Genomic DNA, 24,219 nt, shown 5'->3' with positions numbered 1-24,219 from the left:
TCCAGTCTCCCTCACAGCCCACCCCCTGGGCTCTGTCCATTCTAGGCCTCTGTCCACAGATCTCTGGCCCCCAAGACTCAGAATAAAGTGCCCTGACCTCATGAGACGGGGCTGAGGCCCTGTTGTCCTGGTCGGCTGTGTCCTGCAGTGAGGCTGGCAAAGCCACCCGTGGTCAGCTGCATTCTCTGTGCCCGGGTCCTGTTACAATTCCCTTTCCACATGCACTCACTGACCAGCTGGCTCCCCTCGTCTCCCCAGCCAGCTCCCCTCTCCTCACTGTCTGACCATCCCTGGCCCCAGCCTAAAATGCCGGTTGCCTCCTCTGTGCCCACACCACCCTGGGAATCGGTGCTCTCGCATGGTTTTCCTTTTGCTCTGCTTTGGCCCTGAGCTCCTGGGGTGAAGAAACTGTCTCATCTCCAGATGCAACGACGCGTGCACGAAGTAAATGACTGAACGCAGCCGTGCGCAGGCCAGGGCGCTTCTCCCCTAGCAGTGAGCCCCTCCCTGGGGAGTCAGCCCACACAGGGCTCCTGGGGCTCCTCCATCCCATAATACCCGGGGTACCAGGCAGCTGAGGCAACGTTGCCAAGCGCATTGAATGCAGTGCAGGGATTGAGCTGGGATGACTCACACGTGCAAACAAGAAGATGATGTCACCCAAGACACGCCCGGAAGGAGCCCGGCCCGGAGTTCCCAGTGAGACTGGGCCAGGCCCGTTTTCCTCTGTCCTTGTAATTAAAAGACTCGATGCAAAGTCTTCCAATGCTGAGATCAAGAGAACTGGGGTAAAGGGATCATCCTCTTGGAGGCATCATGTAGGATGGCGGATGCCAAGTCGTTCAGAAGATGTTAACTCTGTGTTTCCTGCCCCGGAGTCTGCTTAACATTTTCAGCTGCACAACTGAACAAGAGCTGTGGGATTTTGGTACTTTGATGTTAGTAATAGTAACACCGAGGGCCTAGCATCTGCTACTAGTATGATCCCATTTGACAGACAGTGACACTGAGGCACAGGGGAGCGTGGCAACACAGCAGCGTTTTTTGCTGTTGTTTCTTTTTGTTTTAGTTAAAGATACTGAGGACAGAGGCCCAAACCAACACACCCAGAACAGTCGCTGAACACTCCACACCTACTGCTCACTAGCAGAGGGGAGGGAGGAGGAAGGCGGGCGATCCAGAGCAGGGCCCAGAGCGGCAGGGCCAGCGCACGCGGCTCCCTCCCTGCGGCCAGTCAGCTGCCAGGAGGCTCCTGCTTGGGCCCCTCCACAGCGACGGGTGCGTCAGAAACACGGGTGCGGGCTTCTCGGCGCCCCTCCCTCACACACGCCTGTGCTCCAGGACCCGTCGTCCCACATGGGTCCGCTTATTATTGGCTGCATGTGCACGTGTGTCCCGTGTGTGGGGGTGTGTGTGAGTGTGAGCAGCTGGGACCATCATCAAACATTCTTATCTTAGAAGTTTTGCTGTATTGCGCTTCGCTATATTCCTATACTGAACTTACTTTAAACTGGCCCTACTAGTTGTAAGAAAAGAAAAATGCATCTGTGACAAGCTGTACCTTGGAGTATTTAACAAAATGTTGTGGTGTCCATGTTAGGAATCTTTCACAGATGTTGAAGTAAAAACGGTCTAACCAGGCCCCTGCCGTCTAAGCACAGAGGGCGTTGACCTGACTGTGAGGAATGAATGTGAACAGACGTGCAGTCCTGCTTGGACGTTTCACAAGCCCCAGACTGACTCGTGGCGTGTAGGCACTGAGACACAGCAAGCTAAGCCGTGTCTTAGACTGCCCATGTCCTGTATCAGGGTTCCAGTTTGAGTACCGGCTGCTCTGCTTCTGATCCAGCTTCCTACTAGTGTGCTGGGAAGCAGAGGACGGTGGCGAAGGTACTTGGCTCCCTGCTACCCATGTGGGAGACCCACACACAGTGACAGGCTCCCAGCTTTAGCCTGACCTAGCCCTGTCATAGCAGCCACCTGGGGAGTCACCTAGCCTATCGAAGATGGATCTCTACTTCTTCCTCTCTGTCACTCTTTTAAATAAATAATGAATACTTGTTTTAAAAATAAGCAAAAAAATCTTAAGTTGGTTATAATAAAACTATGTGAGACCAAACACATGTGTATATGTGTAGGTGTACACACGTGTACATGTGTACCCATGTACGTGCGAGCTCATCTGTCCATGTGTGTTGTGCATATATGCACTCCATGTGTACACACATGTGCCTGTACACACATACTTCACATGTGTTCCTACAGGTAGTGTGCATGTGTGCGCATGCACATGTATATGTGTGGCTCTGGGCCTGATTAAATACAAACCTTTATATCTTGATCACAAATGACCCACCTGAACTGTGACTAATTGTGAAGAGGGTGCTGCATGGCTAAAGTTTCATCACTGTCACTTTTAGAAGATCTATTTATTCAAGAGGTAGTGACAGAGAGAGAGAGAGAGAGAGATAAATAGGTCTTCCCTCTGCTGATCCATTCTCCAAATGGCTGAAGCATCTGGGGCTTGCTAGGTAGAAGCCAGAGGCAGCCAGGGCTCCACCCAGTCTCCCACATGTGTGGCAGGCCCAGTTGAGCCATCTTCTGCTACCTTCCCAGGTGCACTAGCAGGGAGCTGAACAGGAGTGGAACACCGGGACTTGATCCAGCCCGTGATATGGGACGCCGGCATCGCAGCAGGGGCCCATCGCTGCTGCTCTGTGTGCATCTTGGCTGAGAGGAACAGCCATTCCATGCCTCAGCTGCCACATCTGGGAAGTGGGTGTAAGCTGACTTCCCTTCTCTTCTCAGGAGGGCAACAACATGTGCAGAAGCACTCTGCCCAGTGTCAAATATGCAACACTCTGCGAGACGCAGGCACCACGTGGATTTGGGGAAGGCACAGCGACACCCGTGTCTACACTGTTCTCCCTGCAGGCGCCAGTGCCCAAGCCCTAAAGGCCCCAGCACAGGTAGAGCAGAGCAGCTGATGGGACGATGGTTTTCCTAGTAGGAGGCAGCTGATGTGCGACAGCCATCGCCGAGGTGGCACAGCCCGTGTCTGCAGCCTGTTACAAGGCAGGCGGATCTTCAGCCAGGGCAGCACTGTCTTCCGGTCGGGAAAGCAGAGCTGCATCAAGGGCAGTGTGCACGCAGCTCTGTGGCTTCCGCGTTGCAGACGAGGGTCAGAGGATCACCAGGACGGGGTTATTCTAAGAGGCCGGCGGGCAGGGACGAGCCCGGGAGCCACGCAGAGAGCAAGCCTAGCGTGGCCCAGGTAAGTTCAGCCCTGCACCCACATTGCCTCACACCTGAGGGATCAGCTGAGGCAGCCTAGAAATAAGTACCTTTGGCAAAATGTAAGATCTGGGCTGAAATTCAGTTTTAACTCTTTGATTTATGGTTTATTTTAAAGTCAACATAACCAAGTTTAACAAAAAGAGGCTGTATTCTCTATGTGACTAAGCTACAGATCCCCGGGCTGTACAGCTGGACACTCCAGCTTGTGTAAGAGAACATTCTACAGGGCAGGCAACCACAGCGCAGACCCCTAGCCCACCCTATCCTCAGTGATTACACCAAAACCCAGATGTCAAGAAGACAAGACTAACCACCAGCCTCAACTTCCTTTTCCAGAAAGGACACACACTAAGACAGGACTGGGGCTATTTTAAGAAAACCCAATGAGCCAGCCCCGCGGCTCACTAGGCTAATCCTCCGCCTAGCGGCGCCGGCACACCGGGTTCTAGTCCCGGTCGGGGCGCCGGATTCTGTCCCGGTTGCCCCTCTTCCAGGCCAGCTCTCTGCTGTGGCCAGGGAGTGCAGTGGAGGATGGCCCAGGTGCTTGGGCCCTGCACCCCATGGGAGACTAGGAAAAGCACCTGGCTCCTGGCTCCTGCCATCGGATCAGCGCGGTGCGCCGGCCGCAGCGCGCTGGCCGCGGCGGCCATTGGAGGGTGAACCAACGGCAAAGGAAGACCTTTCTCTCTGTCTCTCTCTCTCTCACTGTCCACTCTGCTGTCAAAAAAAAAAAAAAAAAAAGAAAAAAAAAAAGAAAACCCAATGAATAACCAACAAATAAATTTGGCGAAAATATAAGTGGAAGCTTACGTGAAGAGCTACCTGCTTCTGATTGATGTCCACCTGATTTGGCTCAAATTGGTTTTTGATTGGGCTAACTCACCTGCGGCATGCCAGTGTCTGCCATTGGGGGAGGAGGCGTCTCTGGCTGGGAAGACAGGGTTTCCTAAGATACAGAGCCTGCCCCGATTATATGACTTGCAAGCTCTTTCAAGGAAAATTTTAAGAGAAGAAACTTCCTCTTGGAATCAGAGCTCATGTTGGGCAGAGGTTTCACCAAAAGAAAAAGAAAATCATGTGGCTTTGCCTAGGCGTATTCTTGCTTGCTTTCTGCATTCTTGCTGGTATTCCCAGTGCCTGGCACAGCCAGGAACTCACTCGGTGCCCAGGGTGTGATGCAGCCCTGGACCTGACTCCAAGGCATCAAGTCTATGGATGTGTGGGCACAGGGGTTTCTGGCCTGTGGTGACCCTCATCCACCGCTTCCAGTCCTCTTCCTCCCGCTGCCCGCCCTGGCTCCTGCCTCACTCTGGGCCCAGGACTGTGCATCCCCTTTGAATGGACCAGGACTAGGGAAGGTAGCAGTCCCAGAACTTGGCAAAGATTCATGTGCACACTGCACTTTAATGCACGCCAGTTTACATATTGTACATAGACAGAAACTACTGACCAGCCCACACAGTTGCTCCAGATGATAACCAATCAGTGTCGTCCAAGGAAATTCACAAGCTTTGAGGATACAAGACCCAGAAGTTATATGGCAAAATTTGCCTTCTCTGTGACTAAGAAAGTCCTGTCCATGGCTGACTACCAAGACTCAGTGTTGGACACGACAAGAGGAAAGTTTCCAGAAAATTCCAGCTATTAGCTGATGTGTAATGGAGAAGACTGACTCCCTTTCTAACAGATTTTTGGGAATAGGCAGAGCTTGCATTGTACACTGAGTGATGAATTCACTTTCTTAAGTGGGATTGAGCGAAGATTTAAAAAAATGCACAACAGAGTGATATATCCAGGAGGGCATACGCATGGATTATTCTACAGAAGGCAGCTGTAACCCTTAAAGAGATGAGTCCAGGTTCACATGCTTAGAGAAGCCATCCAAAAGAACTGTCTCAGATGAAAAAGCAAACTGGCAATGGATAGAAGCCAGCATCAATTACCAGGTTAGAAGAAAAGTTATTACAATCTATGGTTTCGTCAGTTTAGAAAGATGTGTCATCAAGGAAAAGTTTGATGCTTAAATATTTGTCTTTCTTATCAGAGACCTGCCATTGAAATCCCCCAGCTGAAGAGCCAGGAACTGAACATAACTATTTCAGAAATCAGTTCACACTTCCCAGGGCGGTCCATCACTATGGGTCTTCCTTTTTGTAGAGACAAGGTTAGGAACGGTGTGGCTTTCAGAGGGCAGAATCAAGCAAAGGTCACCCACCCTCTGGGAGACACAGTCCCCGCTCAGAAGAAAAGAGAGCTGATGGGTCCCTACCAGGCCCGGGGGCTGCGCCCAGCGGACCGCCCAGCTCTGAAGGCACTGGGTATGAAGTCAGAAAGGGAGAAGGCGCTGGAAGCGGAGAAACGGCAGGTGTGCAGGGACCTCAGGCCGACACGCACTCCAGGCCCGATGTGAGGAGTGAGAGCAGTGACAGCCACACACACAGGAACAGCACTGCCCCCGGGGTGCTGGGAACCGAGTGGGCAGAGGCAAGACAGGCAGCCAAGACTCCTTCCCATCCACTGCGGGCCTCCTGGGCCTGGAGACGCCCCCGACGTACAAAATGTCTCTCATCAAGAGATTCAGAGCAGTGCCGCCGCGTTCCAAGCGCAGGGGTTCAATTGCTGACCAGGAGGGAGTGTGGCCTCAAGCCATGACAAAGAGATCCCTGAACGAAGCAGGCCGACGGGGCCTCACCAACGCCTTCCGCTCCGACATCTAGAGCTACTTTGTCCGGGAGGACGCCCCAGCAAGAGGAGGCCCTCGGGCGTCTGCGCAGTTCTTGTGTTGGAAGGGCTAGTACAGGAAGTCACTGAACATGAGCAGGTGGTCTATGGCACTAGGGCCTTGGGCAGAGAGCCTGTAAGAGACAACACGGCGTGAGACAAAGCCCTGCACCGGGGGACAGCCTGGCCCACGTCGTAGCAGCAGTCTCGGGTGGGACGGTTGGGAAGTCACCAAGAATGGGTTCTGAAAACAAGTGTTTTCTTTGTATGTCTAATAAAGTCTTCTCCAAACCAAATAAGCCGAGCAATCGATAGGATGCGATATGTGGAATACTGAGAAAAGTGACTCGGGGAAGCCCTGGTTCTCTCACACTGTGGGGCTCTCAAGTCTGCTCCTCTTTGCCCTGCACACACTCACGTCTGCTCTACCCAGGGTAGACGTGCTCCCCATGACCTGTACTGAGACCTGTCTGAGACCTGAGTGTGGGACACAGAGGAGGAGACCCGCAGTCTGGCTGGGGAGGTCGGCAGCTTCGAGTCTGGCCAGATTTACGCTTCGAAGGCACAGGTGGACAGGAGAGGGAGGTGACGCGAGTAAAAGACCTGCGTGTCCCCATGACTATAGGCGCATCCCTGAGGAAGGGCCAACACCTGAACTAGAGCCTATCCTGGAAGGATGTTAGCCTTAGTGCTATCGAAGTGTCCACATTTTCAATATGCATAGTGAATTCTCAATTTTTAAAAACCTAATTTTGACTCTCCAGGTTCCAACTATTTCCTGAATATCTGAACAGTTCCGTGTGCACCTGGTCTGAGGTCAGCTGCTTGGGCTCCTGAATGCCAGACACAGAAAGGGTCTGATGGGAAAGAACTGGGTTTTGACAAACACTGGGGACAAAGGCAGAAGGGGTGGCCCAGACCCAGGACCAACCCCACGGACTCAAGGCACCGAGGTGCACAGGTGATTTCGTAAAAAGACACGTCTCTTTTCAAGCCCACACTTTTTGCGAACCAGGGAGTGAACAGCTTTAGAAGAGAATGATTTCCAGGAGCGCTTACTTGAGTTCTTGTGAACTGGTGGCCAGCATGCTTCGGATGCTTTTGTCCGCCAGTGGGCATCCAGACAGACTGCAAGACAGGCCAGGAGAGGCAGGTGAGTCGGCCGCTGCGCAGCACCGCCTCCCAAACCACACACATGAAGGTTGAAACCAAAAAGCTGAATGCGGAAGTGCAATGGGGCAAGTGCTGTATATTGAATTTTTAGGGATGATTCACTCTGAACATGTTCAAAGAAAAATTTAAGGAAGCATTGCTGCTAATAAATACTTTTTAGAAATAAAATATCTGTGCTCTTTGGTTTAAAAGTTTGAAAGGATTTTGTGAATTTATGTAGCTTGTTTTAAGAATAAAAAGACATCATACAACACACAAATTGGCATGCTTTTGAAGGTCAACATATAGCACTTAGGGGCTGACACAGAATTGAACAGTTCTACTTTGACAGCATTGTTGAGGTAAGCTGAAAACAATAAACTGGAAAGACAGAATCCACCATGAGAAAAGGAAGGCACACCTTCTATGTGAGGCGTAATTACCGGTCACATGACCACTCCCATCACACCCTGGAGTTGGACATCTGCCACCAAACAAAAACAAAAACAGCCAAAATAGTAAGTATGCTTTTTTCTTTTTCTTTTTTTTTTTAAAAAAAAACTTTTAAAAAAGTTTCATTGTTTCCAGTTTAGCTGCAATGTCTGCGAGGGGATTTAAGCACCGGAAGAAAAGCTGCAAAACGCACAGGAGCAGCGGTCAGACAAGCAAGTCCACGGTCAGCTCCTCCTCCTGCTCGACCGCCGCAGCTCCAGACAGTTGGGGCTGCGATGTCGCATGCTCACACGCAAGGCAGGTGCAGATCCGGTCTTTAACTAGCCAGAAGGGGCGGAAGAGCCACTCCCACCTCACGTCATGCTTACGTTATCAAGTCCTTTTTGCTCTCCTTGCACTGGGGGTACTTGGGCTTGGGACTCGGGATGGTCACCTCCCCGGGGTACCTCCTCTCCTCCAGGGCCTCCTGGAACGGGTCCAAGTCTTCTGGCTGCAGATAAAGCACAGGTTGAGAGAGGGCAGCCAGGTGCCGGCCCACTCAGGCATCGGCCTCCGCCTGCTTGACCCGTAATATGCTGTACACCTCTGTCCTCACCAAACGCCCTGGTGAAACACAAACTGGACCTTTCGACCCTGCCCTCAGCTCTCCAGCACGGTCGCCTGACGGTGGGCAGGGACCTTAATCAGTCCCCGCTAGCCATCTTCACCCAGGGCACATAAACGGCCTGCGGCCACAGAGACCACTTCCAACGCAGGCTTTGTCACCCAACACTCACAGGCTGCCTTAGGTGACACCTTGATTCTATGCCGATCTGAAAAGTTCGTTAAGTGCTACACCTACAAGTATCTTACGAGATTTTGCCAACTGCTAAAAATATGTTGCATACGTGTGCGCTGAAGATGTGAGGCGAAGGAAGGCCCACTAAGTTAACGCTGTCCTTTTAAAGGATCACCCAGCATTCATGCTTTCGCTAAGGAGAGGTTGCAGTGACCTGGACGTGCCTGCAGGTGGCAGCACTCGCACCTGCTTCCTGACCCTGCAGCCACATGGGCAGGTCTGACCTGAGTCTGGTTTGAGGCCTCAATTTTAACTAAAGAACGTACTTTCATGGCTTATCTGGTAGTAACCACACCGAACGAGAGAAGCACAGACATACAGCATGCAACTGCGATTACACAGTGCTTGGATACTGAAGTCAACTTGAAGAATCAACGGAATAGGCTTAGAGCAGGCGCCTCTTGCCAGTCCCTGCATGGAGCCCAGGGTTTCCCCTCCCCCTCCATGGCTCCTTGCCTCTGTGAGACTTTGTTGCTTTGATGGGGGCCTCCATTTTGTACTAAAATATGCTCATTTTCCAGTCAATAAAGATGCCATAATTTTCAGATTTGAACATTCTGAAAATCAGAAAGAAAAAATCAGAAAAAAAATCAGTCCAGTAAAGAAAAAAAAAAAGAATTTTCTTTGCCTAAAAACAGTCAGATCTATTTTAATAACTTGAATTTTTAGTTTGCAACTATTTTAAAAATCTGGTGTCAGGTGTCTTAGTAACGCCGCCATCAGCAGAGATCCCGGAGACGGCGCTGCGGTGGGTTAGCAGGCGGCGCATGCCCCGTGAGCTCTCCACCTCTAGAGAAGGCCGGCGCCTTCCACCCCGAGGGGGCAGCCAGTAACAGCACACAGAGCACCGGCTGAGAACCTGGGGCCCGGTCCCCATCCTCCACCTGTGAGGGATCCCCGGGGCTGTCCCAGAGCACCCACAGAGCGAGCTCCCATGCTGCCCACACCCTTTCTCGGAGAAGGTATGTAGAACAAAACAGCCTTGCCAGGAAGCAAACTCCATCACGGAAAAGAATCAGGGGTTTGTTTCGCTCAGATCCACGTCAGTCTCGTCTCTCCTGGGCCCGTCAGCTGCACCCAGGCGTCCCCAGGGGCGGGGAGCACAGGGGCAGTGCCTTCCTGAGCCGGCACAGGCGCCGCCCTGCAGGCTGCGTGCGGAGGGACTTACGGTGATCTCTTTGGAATCCTCCTCGTCTACCCTCCGGGGCTTCATTTTGGTGTAGTCCACAGGCAGGTCCCAGCAGTCGCCCTCGCTCAGGGGGAAACACCGGGAGCTCATCACAGCCTGCTGCTGAGGGGACATGGGCTCCAGGGGGGTCAGGATGGGGCAGCAGCCGTCCCGCGGCCTCTGCTTGTTCATGCTGAGGTCCAGGGTCCCGTTCTCATCCACCTCCACATCGGGGTTCTGCAGACACAAAGACAGGGGCTCCACTTGGCCTGAGGTCCCGCAGCCGCCTTCCCAACCCAGGCCGCGGTCTTGCCTTCCCACGGGGGATCCCTCACTGCATCTCGAGGTGAACACGGGGTCTGCAGGTGCATCGGCGCCAGCCCAGGGTAGCTGCAAATCCTCAGAAGATCCACGTTCCCACCCGCCCATCTGTCCAGTGTCCAGGCACCACCCGCCTTCCCATCTGTGCACTCCTCTGTCTGTCCTCTCCCACTCACCCATCTGTCCACCCACCCACCCACCGATCTGTCCAGTGCCCATGCACCACTGGTCTTCCCATCTGTGCACTCATCTGTCTGTCCTCTCCCACTCACCCATCTGTCCACCCACCCACCCACCGATCTGTCCAGCATCCACGCACCACCTGTCTTCCCATCTGTGCACTCCTGTCTGTCCTCTCCCACTCACCCATCTGTCCACCAGCCAATCTGTCCACGTGCCCACCACCCATCTGTGCACTGTTCTATCCACTCCCACTCACCCATCTGTCCACCCACCCACCCACCGATCTGTCCAGTGTCCATGCACCACCCACCTTCCCATCTGTGCACTCCTCTGTCTGTCCTCTCCCACTCACCCATCTGTCTACCCGCCAATCTGTCCACGTGCCCACCACCTACCCGCCCTCCATCTGTGCACTGTTCTATCCACTCCCACTCATCCGTCTACCCATCCATGCACTTGTCAATCTGTTCATCCATCCACCCACCAATTCATTCGTCCATGATCCATCCATCCTCTTTCCCTCTTTTCCAAGCTATTTCTGCTTTTTAGAAATGAACCTGGGCAAAAGCTTAATTCAAGCTCTTCCCAGGCTAAATACCTGAGAGCAAGAATGTGCACATATGGGAATTTCAAAAAGTTCATGGGAGGTGGAATTAAAAGCTTTATTTTGGTACTTTTTTTTGAAATCCATGTACACAAGGAACCTTCAGGGAGTTCATAGAAAATGCATATTATTTAAAAACCATGCATAGATTCCTAAGTTTTCACGCCAAGCTAAACCTGTGTTTTAACTTCCAGGAGCTTTCGGAAGTCCTCTGGATTGTGCTCCTGCATCAGCTTAGCACTCTCCCTGGGTCAGCGCCGACGCTAACATGTCCGAACTACGGGGGAGGATGAGGAGGGAGGGGCAGAGAGAACCCCGCCGTGTAAGCCAGGAGGCGGAGTCACACTCCAGAACCCGAGATGGGCGCAGGTGATCAGGGACTGACCCTGGCTTTCCTCAACTAGCCCCGAGACAGAAACGGGGTGGGGTTTCCTTGAGTAAGCCTTGAACAGGCCAGGCTGCGCTGGGGCAGAGGGTGGGACACGGAGCCAGCAGGCCCAGACCGTCCCGAGCGGCCCCAGGCTGTTACCCCGGACACACCATGCACCACACACCAACACTCGGACAGCGTGACCCCCGGTGAAGGCTCACTGATTCTCTCAGACTCCATTCTACTTGGAGGAAAAGCCCCGGAGGGGCACTGTCTGTCCACTCCGGCCACAGCGCTCTTTCGCGCCAGCCTCCGCTTTGCAGCCCTGCCCATTTCGATGTCCCCTGCTCAGGAGTCAGCAACAGAGCGACTGCAAACGCTGGCGACCTGGGGCCCTGGTGCTGCAGGAGAGGGGGTGCAGCTGCCCATGCCGCCCGCTTGCTCCCGCCACCAGGTGGCCGCCGCGGGGAGCTCCTCTCCGGTCTCCGGCCCTCGAGCTCCAGCACAATCAAGCTGAGTGTAAGGAAACAACGGGTGGGCAGTCCTTCCCCTGGGCTGCCCTTTGCTCACAGAGCCAGAGGGGCAGGGTCGGCTGCTGCCGCTAAGGCAGCAGGGCCAGGGCTCCCTCCTGACGAGGCCCACGTGCTAGCCGGCTGCTCTGAGCCGCCCACGCTCACTGTTCCTGTGCGCGCCCCTTGCTGGTGCCCTGCTTCCAGGGCTGCACTGAGCCACACTGTGGTGCCCACCCGCCCCGGTGCGCGTACCCGTGTGGCACACAGGTCCTGTGGCTTGGTGGACAGGTTCTGAGGCATCTCTCGGCAGCGCGTGGACAGGTTGAGGATGGCCGTGGCCGCCATGTGCGCTGCCTCCATGTCGTGCGTGTAGTCGAAGCTGCTCTTGCTGCACGTGCTGCTGGCGCTGCTGCCGCCGCCGCAACTCAGGCTGCCGCTGCTGGGCGCGTAGCTGCTGCTGCTGCTGCTGCTGGGGCTGGGGTTCTTGCAGTACCGCTTGGCTGCAGGACACAGACAGGGCTGACTGCCGGCCCAGGGCACAGCGGACACACAGCAGAGCCCCTCCGCCCCCATCCCGTTTAGACACACAGTGCGGGGAGGGGGCTTATCCAGAGGGAAGGATTCTCCGCCCTGGACTCCTTTCCCTTTTGACCTTGCACGTGTTTGGGTGAGCAGGGCGGGGCTGGCCCTGCCAGAGGACATGCGGGTCTCTCACACAGGCCACACACTGCGTGCCAGTCACCTACTGAGAGCAGGTGAGCAGGCAGGGGCGTGCTGGCTGCTCCAGCCTAGTGCAGCCCCAGGACGCAGCCTGAGCAGTGCTCCCCAGCTGGGAGGGGTGCAGTGACCAAGTGGAATTCAGTGTCCCCATGCGGGTGACCCAGATTCTCAGGGTGCCTGGGAGCCACTGCCAGGCCTGCGGGCACCATGGGCTGTGGGGTGTGGACTTGTGGCCGGCACACAGCCCAGACAACTCCCGCTTCCACTGTCCTGTAATTCCAACACGAGCCCCACTCCTGCAGGCACAGGCAAGCCAGGCAGCGGCCACCCGGCTGGAGCGACAGGCCCTCGCCCACCTGGCCGGAGCTACTCGCTGTGTTCTCCATCCTCCCTGAGCAGCACCCCACACAGCTCACGGGCCCTCAGGAGCCAGGGCCTTCCTCAGAACTGTTTCCGGTTCCCTCCAGGGACCGTTTCTAAGAACGGTTTCCAGTTCCCTCCAGGGACCGTTTCTAAGAACGGTTTCCAGTCCCCTCTAGCGCACAGACCGGTGTCTGGGTGGCTGGCTGCTGAGGACGGGCCCTTCTGCCCCAGGATCATCACTGTCAGTCGGGACTGCAGCTCAGCTGTTTGCTCAGGGGCCAGGTATTTCACCCTGAACCCAGTGGGGAGAGTGACGCGGAGGAGAGCCTGGGGCACAGGCCTCTCTCTCCCAGTCCTCGCCCTGTGCCAGTCACTCCAGTCAGTCAGCACCTTCTTTCCAGAGCCACCCAGCTCCTTCCCATGCCAGGAGAAGCCGCTGAAGGGATGGGCAGCTGTGCCAAGACAAACGTGGCCTAGGTCTGCCTGTGCTCGGGCTGCCCTGGTCTTCATGGGCAAAGCTCCAAGTGGGTGGTGCTGCTGGAGCCTCAGCCACATCTCCTGCTGGGAGGGCAGGGTTCCTGTGCTGTGACACTGGCAGCTCTGGATCTGGGGCCTGACTTCCTCCCAAAGAGAGGGAAGAAGGAAATGAAATGGCCACCCCACACGCTGCTGACGGGGGCAGCAGGAGCTATGCCGAGAAGCTACCCCAAAGCACTGGATTCAACCTGAGGGGAGGACCCAGTCAGCCATGGCTGTGGGTTTCCATTTTGGCACTCTCAGGACATAAAGACCAGGAGCATGCTCAGGACAAGCCAGAGGAGCCCAGGGCCAGAGACAGCCACCCTGTCTGGTCCCAGCCCCTGCCAAAAGCTGCGAATACCAGGTCACACCCAGGTTCTGCTGCGTGCCCCAGGGCTAAGTTCAGATGCACACAACCCACGCAGTACCCGAGCAACCTGCACACAGTGTGACATCCTGTGATGGCCCCCACACCACTGAGCCACAGGAATAGTTCCCACAGCCGGTGATGTGGCTGCCTGCCTTCCTCTCAAGCGCTGTGACTGGGCCTTTGCTGAGTGGCGACTGCAGGGTCCAGGCGGGCCATGGCTACAGGGGAGGGGCCAGGCAGGCCATGGCTGCAGGGTCCAGGTGGGCCATGGCTGCAGGGTCCAGGTGGGCCATGGCTGCTGGTCTGAGCACAGACTTTGCCAGGGCCCAGGAAGGGCCCAAGGTCTGCCCAGTGGGCACCAGGAGCTACACAGACCCTCTGACTGCAGCTGGTCACCTGGGTGTGGACCAAAGTCTGTGGTCTCCACCTTTTAAAACCTTATTGAAAACAAGGGATATAAAAGTAGCAAGGAAATGACATCGTGCTTAGTATGAGAGGTCTTTTTCCTAACGGATGGGGGCTGCCACTGGTTCAGGGCAGAACAAAGGAAGTGTTTGTATCACTAAGATAAGTGAGTTTTGCTTTGCAATCTCTGAGAAAAAGTACAAGGAACAGTGTCAGCAAGGAGCTACCACAGGTGGGTGGTGAGGCAGACACCAGCTCCACCCAGCATGGTGGGCAACAGGAAGTGTGAGGAGCGAGCAAGGCCCTGCCCGCTGGGCTCACAGGGCTCTCCACCTCACAGGTATGGACGGCCCGAGGTGCCCGGGAATTGGGTCTGTGAGGCAGGCTACCTCTCTGTGCCCAGAATTCACTCAAAGGAATCTAACAAGACTGCAGTTTCTCCTCTTCTCTTTCTCTTCTCTTCCACCCACATGTTGAACTCACAAGGTGCCACGTCTGGAATAGGCTGAGTGCAGAGTGCAGAACCCAGCAGGTGGCAGGGCTGCCAAGGATCCCTCCACGTGCTTTGGCATTTACTTACTTTCATGTATCCTCTTACTAAGTGTTTTCCAAAACAAAAACAGGAGTGCCTGCTGTCTGCACTCTAAGTCCCTCAGGATGGGCAGGCTGTCGAGGGAGATGAGCCCTTAGTGTCAGTATCATTCCAGACACTTAGCCCTGCTGTGGGTGCTGCAGAGCAGCGGGCACTGGGGGCATGGGGCCGCCTCCTCCTTCCTCCCCCATGACTGCAGATGGAGTGCTGACTTGTCAGGGGAGAGTGGCTTCACAGGGACAGAATGCACTTCCTGTCTCCTTTAGCGAACAAAGCTCATTCTAGGGAAGTGGCTTAGCACCAGTCAGTAGACAAGGATGGCTAACGGCAAGCACTCAGATCTCAGTGTTATGGGAAGTGCAGCCAGTTCACTCTAGGGCCACCATGGACCAACAGCCTGAGCAGCCCAGCAGGTCCTCTGGCCTGCATCGCAGGAGGGGGAAGCAGAGGGCTCTGCGGGACCCACTGCGCTCCAAGCCACAAACAGAACCTTCTAACCAGACCTTCTTGTCAGCCTGCTCCTCCTGTGACGTGTATGTCTCCTTCTCTTGGAGAGGATCATGTCCTTATGTGTTAGAATTTCCCTGTAGGAAGCAATGAATGTGTGTGCAATCCTGCATTTCCATGAAAACCAGGCAAAATAGATACAAGCAAGAGGCATATCATGAAGTCTTCCAACAGCTGGGACCTGATCACCTTTAGTCTTAATTCCACTGACTCCCTCATCACAACCCACAGCACAGGCTCTTATGGTTTTCACATAGCTTCACCACCACCAAGTTAAAATAGGAATGCAGAATAGCACTTGAAAAACAGGTGCTTCCTTGTAAGAACACCCTGTTAGATATGCACAAGTCACTGCTCCCAGTACCTGAAGCCAGTCAGTCAGTGAGAAGGCTCCTCCTCACAGCTACCAAGGGCCCAGCCGGCATCGCAGGTCTGGGTGAGAGAGAACAAAGCTTCCTGCCCACCAGGAGCTTACAGAGATGCACGGACCAGGCGTTTTCCCACAAGATTAGCTGGAGATGAAACGCAGAGTGTGGGTTACACCCTGCAGGGAGCATCCACGCAGTACATGGATGGGCCGCCAGGAGCAGGCATTGGTCAGACACCTTGGTGCAGGGGGCACCTCTGGTCGGCAAACTCTGGGGCGGTGGCTTACTACCGGGAGGTGCAGGCAGACGTGGCCTGGACAAGGGCAGGCAGCATTTCCTTCAGAGGCCCTCCTAGTAAGTGTGTCAGGCTCTGGGAATGTGGTTACTGCTGGGGCCACTGAGACCAGGCAGGGGCAGCTCTGACCTGCTGAGAGGGGCTGCTTATGAGCCAGGAACACTTCACTTACAGGCATTCGGACTGCACCGAGTTCACAAGCCACAACCACACTTCCAACTTCAGTTTCCCTGCCAGCAACTCAGAAATACGAAGGCCAGCCTAGGGGACCTGCAGACCTGGGTCCTGGAAGTGGGCAGGGTCCTCGAGCCAGGGGATGCCGTGTCCCCTCCCCTCCTTGTCAGCCCTCATGGATTCTGCTTCCCACAGGAGGCCCCCAACTCCTCTGTGTGGACACGATGTGGAAGCCTTCCTTCTCCTCCTCACAAAGCTCGAGTCCAGCCTCCTGGCTCCCGGCTTCCCTCACCAGCACACGGATACACCTGCCTTCACGTAACGCCCACTCAAACTTCAAGATCACATCTGACATCTTTACTCTGGTAAAGCTCATGCTAATTCTTCCAGGCAGAATGGACCTGATTTCCTGGTGTGTTGGTGTATGTGTGTTTCACTGTCTGGTGTTTATTTCTCATCCATTCTTTGATTCTTACTATCCAGAGGAAAAGAAGAGAGTCCCAGATGCATAGACAGGCAGATGCACAGACAGGCAGGCAGATAGAGGAGATACATAGAGAATGAGCAGCTGGTGTGGTGCCTGGGAGGCTGCTGGTGGCTGACAAAGGTTTCCAAGTGTTTCTGATCCCAGTGTGATTCCCGGGATGGCACCCCAAAACTAGGCTGCTCCTCTGCAGGTCCAAGGCCTTGCACTTTCCATCACAACTACTCTGCCTCCTACAACAGGCTCATTTCTCTGCTCTACTTAAGGAGGGACGACTTGGTTCTCTGGACACCTGAGCAAGGCTTGGAGAAGAAGCCATCACTCAGCATCTAGCAGCTGGTGCACAGGTACAGGACAGATGTGCGACAGCCTGGCCCAGGCCACCTCGTCCTCATGGACACTCCCCTGCGTGCCACTGGCATCTGCTGGGTCCGTCTGTGGACACGGAGTCTGTCAGCTCGTCTTCTCAGCTGTGTTTCATGTCGCCTTGCCTTCCTGTGACCCTGGCTGCTCCAACTCTTGCTTTCTCGAGGGTCAGTGGAAGGATGGCCAGCCTGCACTGCTGCGCCTCCTGAGCTCATGAGAATGGACACCAGCAGCTACCGTGCATTCCTTCGTCTCTGTACAGCTGGCCCAGTGCACACCACTGTGGCCCACCGGCCTTCACAGCAGCCTGTGAGGTCAGTGGCGTGGGGCTCCTGCTCCTGACTGCTCCCGAGGCTGGGCCAGGAAGGTCAGTCTGTCCAGGGTCACACAGTCTGCAAGGGGTGGCCTGGCTTCTAGTCCACCAAGGGCAGGGCACTGGATGTGTGCTCAAAGACCCCAGCCTCTCCCAGTTGCATCCTTCACCCCGAGCGGGTGTGGGGGGCAACAGCAAGGTCAGTGGAATTAGGCCACATGGAGCACTGGGCCACATTAGGCCACATGGAACCACCACCTCAAAACAGATGCACAATGGCCATCTAATGAAGCAGTTTACTAAACCATCACAAAATGCCAATGACCTGGAAATCACACGAACAGAATCTCAGTTATGTGGAGTTATCGTCTTCTGATCCTTCATGGGCATCCTTGAAATAACAGAACCTGAAACTGGCGAGTTCTTATTACTGCAGAAACAGTAGAACAAACCCCAAGTGATGGTTTCTATTATACCTTACAATCGCTCCTGTCTTCCATGTGTATGTATGTTTCTTAATATTAGGAACTGATATATAAGGAGAATGAATATAGGATATGTCCAAGAAATGTTAAATCCCGTTCAGTAAACAAATGAACTGTTATTAAGAAATAGCATAGCTTAGAAATATGTGCAAAAACTTGTACTAAATTGTAAAAACATCTCAGAATTTCCCATGCATCCAATGTAAGCTTTTTGGTGTATGAGTTGTGATTTTAATTAAGAAGCTGGAAAGTCTTGAGCGACCTGCCCCTTCTCTCTGCAGGAGGGCACACAGACAAGACTTTAGAATCACCCGGACCAAGAACTTCGAGTCCTGGCTGCTGAGAGCCGCCCGGGAACCGTAGATGACCCTCTCCGGGGCACACGGTGTGTGTTCACACACGGCAAGCTCTACACTGGCTAGTCTGCTTCGTGTCTGGCAGCCACTACCCCCGCTTGCCTCCCACTCCACTGCCCCCGCCAGACGAGAACTCAAGGTCCTTGGCCAGCCCTAAAGAGGTTGGTGAGATGGCAGCGGCCACCTGTGCTTGCACGGCAGAAACGCCATGGCACGGGGACGTCCCTGTGGTTCCGGCTGAGTCGGCCTGGGGCAGCCTGGGTCTGAGAACCTCAGGCCAAATCTCCCCAGAGGGGCTAAGCTGCATCCAGGACTGAGGCAGAGCTGCTCCACAAGGCCAAGACCTGTGGGCCTGGACCGCTGGCTCTCGCTGCGCTGCCTCTCTGGGGCCATCTATTAAAAGACATTCGTTAGACAGACGCTGGCCTAGGAACGCGTCCACGGCTTCCATCTGCACGTCCAGCCACAGCCCCAACACACTGCTTCAGAACTGCTGAGGGAGACCACGGCCCCTTCCTGGGACCTGCCAGGGGCGGTGCCGGGAGCACACCGAGGGAGCACTGTGCAGGACATGGATATACACAACAACAACATCAGCAATGGCAATGGTCTCTCATGTATAAGAGTGTGCACCTCCTACCATCGTCATATCCTTTGGGGGACAAATCCCTGGTTTGCACCTTGGGAGCTATGGCTCTCTTGCCATAAGTATGGTTGTCGTAACTGTTGTATTCAAACGAAGTCTTGGAATATTTCTCCAGCTCCTTGGCCAGGTTGGAGCGCGGCGTGGTGGTGGGCACATTGTTTCTGTAGCCGTACTGGGGGATCTCCAGCTGCTTTACGAAGCACATGGGCCTGGAAGGGAACAAGACAACGCAGCTGCTGACCCGCTCTCAGCTCCACAAGGCATCTGATTCTCAAATGCACCGAGGGTCGGAAACGCCACCAAAAGCACAGTTTTTGTGCAGACTAAGAACCTGCTCATTATATGGCATGACATACATTGTCTGTCAACAAAAAGAACAAGAAACAAAATATTTAGACGTCTTTTTTTCTTCTGAAAGGTTCGGGAGGTGTGACTACAGACCCCCGTGTTTCTTCGCGTTGGCTCCTGGGAGCAGAATCACACACAAATGCAATACGAGCCAGTCAGAAATCTCCCTTACAAAAATAAGAGGAAATAAAGAAACAGGGGTGGTCAGGGAAGTAGATGGAGATGGAGATTAGACTGCAGCAGTGAGTATTCAGCCGGACAATGAACTGGAACAGCTGCTAATATACTTGTCAAAATCAAAATATACTCTCGATATTTTTACTTAGCAGGTATTTTGTTTCAGACTTTAAAACAACAAAGTTAAACGGAAGAGCATCCAACTGTTTCCTATTGACAGGTACTCAATACTGTCTTGTGTATACATGCCCAGCAACAAGCTTACCTATTAATTTTATTTAATTTTATTTATCTGTTTGTTTTATTTGAATACCAGAGATACAGGGAGAGTTAGACAGAAAGGTCTTCCATCTGCTGGTCCACTCCCCAAATGCCTGCAACAGCCAGGGCTGGGCCAGGCCAAAGCCAGGACCCAGGAGCTCCATCTGGGTCTCCCACGAGGGTGGCGGGAAGTTGAGTGTTTGAGCCATCACCTGCTGGCTGCCTCCCCGGTGCACGGTGGCGGGCAGCGGGGTCCGAGAGGGACACGGGGCTTGATCCCAGGCACTGATTAGGATGCAGCCATCCCAAGTGGCAGCTAAGCTGCTGAGCCCAACGCCTGCCCATCATCTTTCTGGTAAGTGGAATTCACAGACTTGATTCGAAATAATTTTGCAGAGTGTTCTGTTATACTCTTTACACACTTACAGACAGACAGACATAAACATGGATTCTATAATCTTGTACTTTTCTCAGGATAACAAATCCATAAAAATACTTCTAGATATTTTCACATCACCATTCTTGAATACCGAATTCCAGGGACAGAGAGTTTCCCAATGATTCTTGGTTTTTCTAGATTATGTAAAACGTATTCAAAGATTTGATGAAGGCTGAGTTTTTAGTGTCGGTATTAGTGTTAGTTCCTAGTCGATCTGTAGAAGACAATGATTTTGAGGAAGAGCTCATATCCTGATTACTAGTGTCCAATCTGCAAATACCGCTGGTACCTCAAGCACAGGTGTGAAATTCTAGCCGATGTATGAAGTTTTAACACTTACACGTAAGAAGTGTAGCGTGGGGGTGGAAAACGCTCTTTGACAATAGATCTGTGTACCGTGATCCCGACTGCTTCTTCCTGGGGGCACTAATCTAAGGTTTTGTCTTTTCCTTCGCTAACTGAATTTGCTGGCGTGTCTGAGTGAAGGCACTTTCTCTGCAGTCCTCTTCTTTCGAGAGCCCGTGCCCCTCTGGCTGTGCGGGTCATCTGCACGCGCGCGACGGAAGAGGGCTAACGCACCGGTCGCTAATGGTTGCGAAGGCACTGGGACAGGATTCACGAAGAGCAGAATGGGGTCTCTTTCTCAACTGGCTTCAGTTTGATGGACATACAGTGATTTTAATATTGGATGTGGGTGGCCAAGCACTAGAGGCAAAGGAACTTTGACATCTAAAGCGGAGAGGAGGGCAAGCTAAGGGTGTCCTGGGGCAGCAGGAAGGGATTGGGCCTGCAGAAGCAGCCTCCCCATGCCTGGGACACATTAGCATCAGGGGGAAGCAGGAGAGGCTCCCGATGGCAGGCAGGGCTCTGACAGAGGGAGGCGGGGAGGGAGGTGTGGCCTGGGCATGTGGAGTGAGCACAGCGCAGCACTCAGCTTCCTGTGGACAATTTCTCTAAAGAGCTGGTGGTTTTTGTTTTGTTTTTTTTTTCCTTTACTAGTTAAGTGACTGAAGTTTTTTTTTCTTTCCTTCCTTCCTGCCTCTTTCCTCACCTACTGAGGGGTAGCCCTGCGTGGGGACACTGTGGGGACAGACTCTGTGCTCCGGGTGTTCGCACCTGGTACTTGGGTGTGGCCTCTGCAGGGGCAGAATGTACAAGCGCCCTCCAGGAGAGGCTCCACACTGCTTGCAGCACCCGCCCTGGCGGCGGCCGACCAGGCTTCACTGCCCAGTTGGCTCCGAGCAGCTGGAGTGGGGTGCACCCCGGCTCCCCAGCAGCCCGCGGTACCTGCACCTGCAGAAGGCTCCTCTCTGGCTGGAGGCTAACGCAGCCCTCACTGCCTCAGCACAGTGGAAGCACGCTGGGCTAAGCTAAGCTGTGAAAAGGGCTGCGTTAGGCGTGGCGGTAGGATGGGGACTTGTGTGTGAACAGGGTGGAATCTGCAAGCACACATGTCGCCTCTGCTTCCGGAAGCCGGGGACCACTGGACCACACCCAGGCTCAGTGCCTGCACGGCACCTGGGGACTCCAGGGAGGGCTCAGCTTCCTAGGCTCTGGGTACAGTAGGCTGAGGAGACTTTATAAAACCCCTGGCAACAGAGTTCCCTCCCACTCTGCAGAACTTCCTGTCAATAACCGTCCCTTTCCGAATCACACGAGACCCAGAGGGGTTACTTTTGAGGGGCTGAGGTGAGGGATGGTGGCGGTGATTTTTATGCTGATATAACTGACCGTGGGTTGGGGGATGGAGAGGGAGAAGGCCCTGTTATTTGCTCACTATTCAGTGATATCATCTGTAAAATGGGTGAGAGATTGTGAAGGGGAAACCGTAAGACAGGCGGCACATTGGCCATGATGTATACTGGGCAGACCCACACACAGAAAAATCTAGAGGCACACAAGCCAGCATTTATTTAGGGATTATCTCTCAAAGGCAGGAACATGTATGGCTTTTATTTTCTTATTTTTTCTTTATCAAATATTGCTGATTTTCTATAATTATTTTAACTTTTTAATGAAGGGGAGAGTAAAAATACTTTAAGAATGCCGTGAAATAAACACAGCAGAGTCAGAAAGACACTCATGCTGCACGCCTGGTGGTTTGCTCCATGAGGAGGTTTATCTCAAAGAAATCATCTGGCAGAAGTCAAATGCTACTCCCTGGGACACGTTAGTTACTGCTCCTCTCCAACAGTGCGAGTGGGGAGCAGCCTCCGTGCTGGAGGACAGGCACCCAGCAGGACAGCACAGATGTGTGGAGGACAACTCCCATTTCCGCAGAGACAAGGAGCGAGGTGGACCGTGTGATGACTGACACGGCTTTCACCTGGACAGGGGCTGAGGGAAGGGCCAGGGCGGAAGATCAGGGGATGGGGTGCGTTTTCCTCCTCCTCACATCGAGAATCACCCTCCCCAAAGGTGAGCTCACAAGCCCCTCCTCTGGTTTCCGCATCTAGGTGTTCCGGCTGTCAAATGGTGGTGATGACGCCTCCTCACAGCTCCAGCACCCGGGGTAGAAGGAGCTGGCACTTCCTGCAGAGCTCGCGGAGGCCCTGGTGCGGGCCTCAGCTCCCGGCCGCCACAGCGTAGCACCCTCCTGTGGGCCGCTGCCATGTGGCCCCTCCACAGGGAGCTAAACTTACTTTGGGCATCTCATTAATCTTCAAAGCCTCCCTTTTATGCAGCATCCATGGAATCATGAAATATCAGGGCCAGAAGGAAAACCAGAAACATCTTGTTCAATTCCCTTATTGAAAATCCCCCACCGGGCGAGATTTTGGTGTAGCAATCCAGACGGTGTGTGGGACACCCTCGTCTCTGTCACAGTGCAGGAATTGAGTCCCGGCTTCCACCCCAAGCCACAGGTCACGGCCCAGCTCAAGTACCTGGGTCCCTGACACCCATAAGGAAGACCTGGATGGAGGTCCATGCTCCTGGCTTTGGCTTGGTCCAACCCCAGCTGTTGCAGGCATTTACAGTGGATCAATGGATACAAGACCTCTCTGATTCTTTCTCTGCTTTCAAATAAAGAAGAATAAATCAGGCTGGTGCTGCAGCTCAATAGGCTAATCCTTTGCCTGTAGCGCCAGCACCCCAGGTTCTAGTCCCAGTCGGGGCACCAGATCCTGTCCCGGTTGCCCCTCTTCCAGTCCAGCTCTCTGCTGTGGCCCGAGAAGGCAGTGGAGGATGGCCCAGGTCCTTGGGCCCTGCACCTGCATGGGAGACCAGGAGAAGCACCTGGCTCCTGGCTTTGGATCAGTGCAGTGCGCCGGCCGTAGCGGCCACTTGTGGGATGAACCAACGGAAAAAGGAAGACCTTTCTCTCTGTCTCTCTCTCTGTCTCACTCTGCCTGTCAAAAAAATAAATCAAATATTAGAAATAAATCACCTAGGCCAACAGAGGCTAGGGGGTGCAGGGACCTTCTCATCCTCGCACAGGTTGAGGTCGGGGTGGGACGGAGTCTGACACCTAGCACAGCTGCACAAAGGGCCTCAACCTGATCGCGTGTGCCTGTGCCCTGGTGTGCCTGGGTGGACTGCAGCCACAGCTTGTGCCCATGTCCAGGCCTGTGTCTGTGGTGCATCGCACATGAAGCTCAGGAAGAGAACTCGGCTGGGTACCTTAGGACTCGGTCGGAGGCCTGGTTGGACTTGGACACGTCACAGCTCTGGTGTTTTTCTTGGGCCTTTGCCAGTTTCTCTGCTGCAGCAATCGGGCATCCTGAAAGGCTGTGGATACAGAAAGGGCATTCAGTCGGTGTGATGCAAATGGCTTTGGGGTGCAGCGGCACAGCCCCAGCTGTGTCAGCTCATGTCAGCATGAGAAGATCCTACAGCAGGTGGAACCCGGCGGGTCTCCCCTGCCATGGTGACCCTGATGGAGTAGAGCAGGAGCAGGAGCAGTGTCTGTTCAGTGTGTGTGATTCTGCTGGCTCCCTGCAGGCTGTGCTGACGGCTGCACCGCGGCCACAGCTGCCTGGTCTCTCAAGAGTCCGTGCGCTCGTGGGCATGCGAGCGAGTGCAGGGTGTCAGGCAGATTCTACTGTGCGTGCATGGTGTTTCTGGAGATGAGAGTGTGGCCATGGGAATGGTGACTGACTGGCTGGGCCCCATGGTGGGGCTTGGGGCTGCTTCCATACATGTCCTGGCTGCTCTGTCTGACCTCAGGGCCTTCCCTTGCTCCACATGATGGGAGTGACAGTGGGGAGAAAGCACAGCCCTAGGACCAGGAGAAGACGCCTTGTGGAATTAACTATTTGGCCTGGTCTGGACAGGAGAGTGTGTGCGCGCTGAAGACAGAGATGGAGATCCCATGGCTGAGTCCTGCCCCACGAGATCCAGGGCCTCCTGTGGGGGCCTGTCCAGGCGCTCACCCCGTGTACTGGTCAGCTCACTCCAACGTCTGATGTGGC

General features: G+C 54.1%; 1 protein-coding gene across 22 annotated transcripts in view; it reads right to left on the bottom strand.

Annotated features, from left to right (window-relative positions):
- MYT1L (myelin transcription factor 1 like) overlaps positions 1-24,219 on the bottom strand; it is a 441,118-nt gene that overhangs the window by 64,989 nt on the left and 351,910 nt on the right. For 15 of the 22 annotated variants that reach the window (XM_051838143.3, XM_051838145.3, XM_051838141.3 and 12 more), the window contains 7 exons: positions 23,429-23,536; positions 18,577-18,791; positions 11,872-12,119; positions 9,630-9,866; positions 7,992-8,113; positions 7,592-7,654; positions 7,078-7,146 (listed from right to left, as the gene is read on the bottom strand). In XM_051838143.3, coding sequence (XP_051694103.1) covers positions 7,078-7,146; positions 7,592-7,654; positions 7,992-8,113; positions 9,630-9,866; positions 11,872-12,119; positions 18,577-18,791; positions 23,429-23,536 — 1,062 coding nt within the window. The remainder of the gene's footprint in view (positions 1-7,077; positions 7,147-7,591; positions 7,655-7,991; positions 8,114-9,629; positions 9,867-11,871; positions 12,120-18,576; positions 18,792-23,428; positions 23,537-24,219) is intronic. The other 7 variants (XM_070069485.2, XM_070069480.2, XM_070069475.2 and 4 more) reach the window with 1 other exon arrangement.

This window comes from Oryctolagus cuniculus, chromosome 2, assembly GCF_051225735.1.
Source record: "Oryctolagus cuniculus isolate XC-2025 breed Fujian yellow rabbit chromosome 2, ASM5122573v1, whole genome shotgun sequence".
Classification (NCBI taxonomy): Eukaryota; Metazoa; Chordata; class Mammalia; order Lagomorpha; family Leporidae; genus Oryctolagus; species Oryctolagus cuniculus.
Note: the sequence above shows the minus strand (reverse complement) of the source record. Positions and strands in the feature narration are given on the sequence as shown.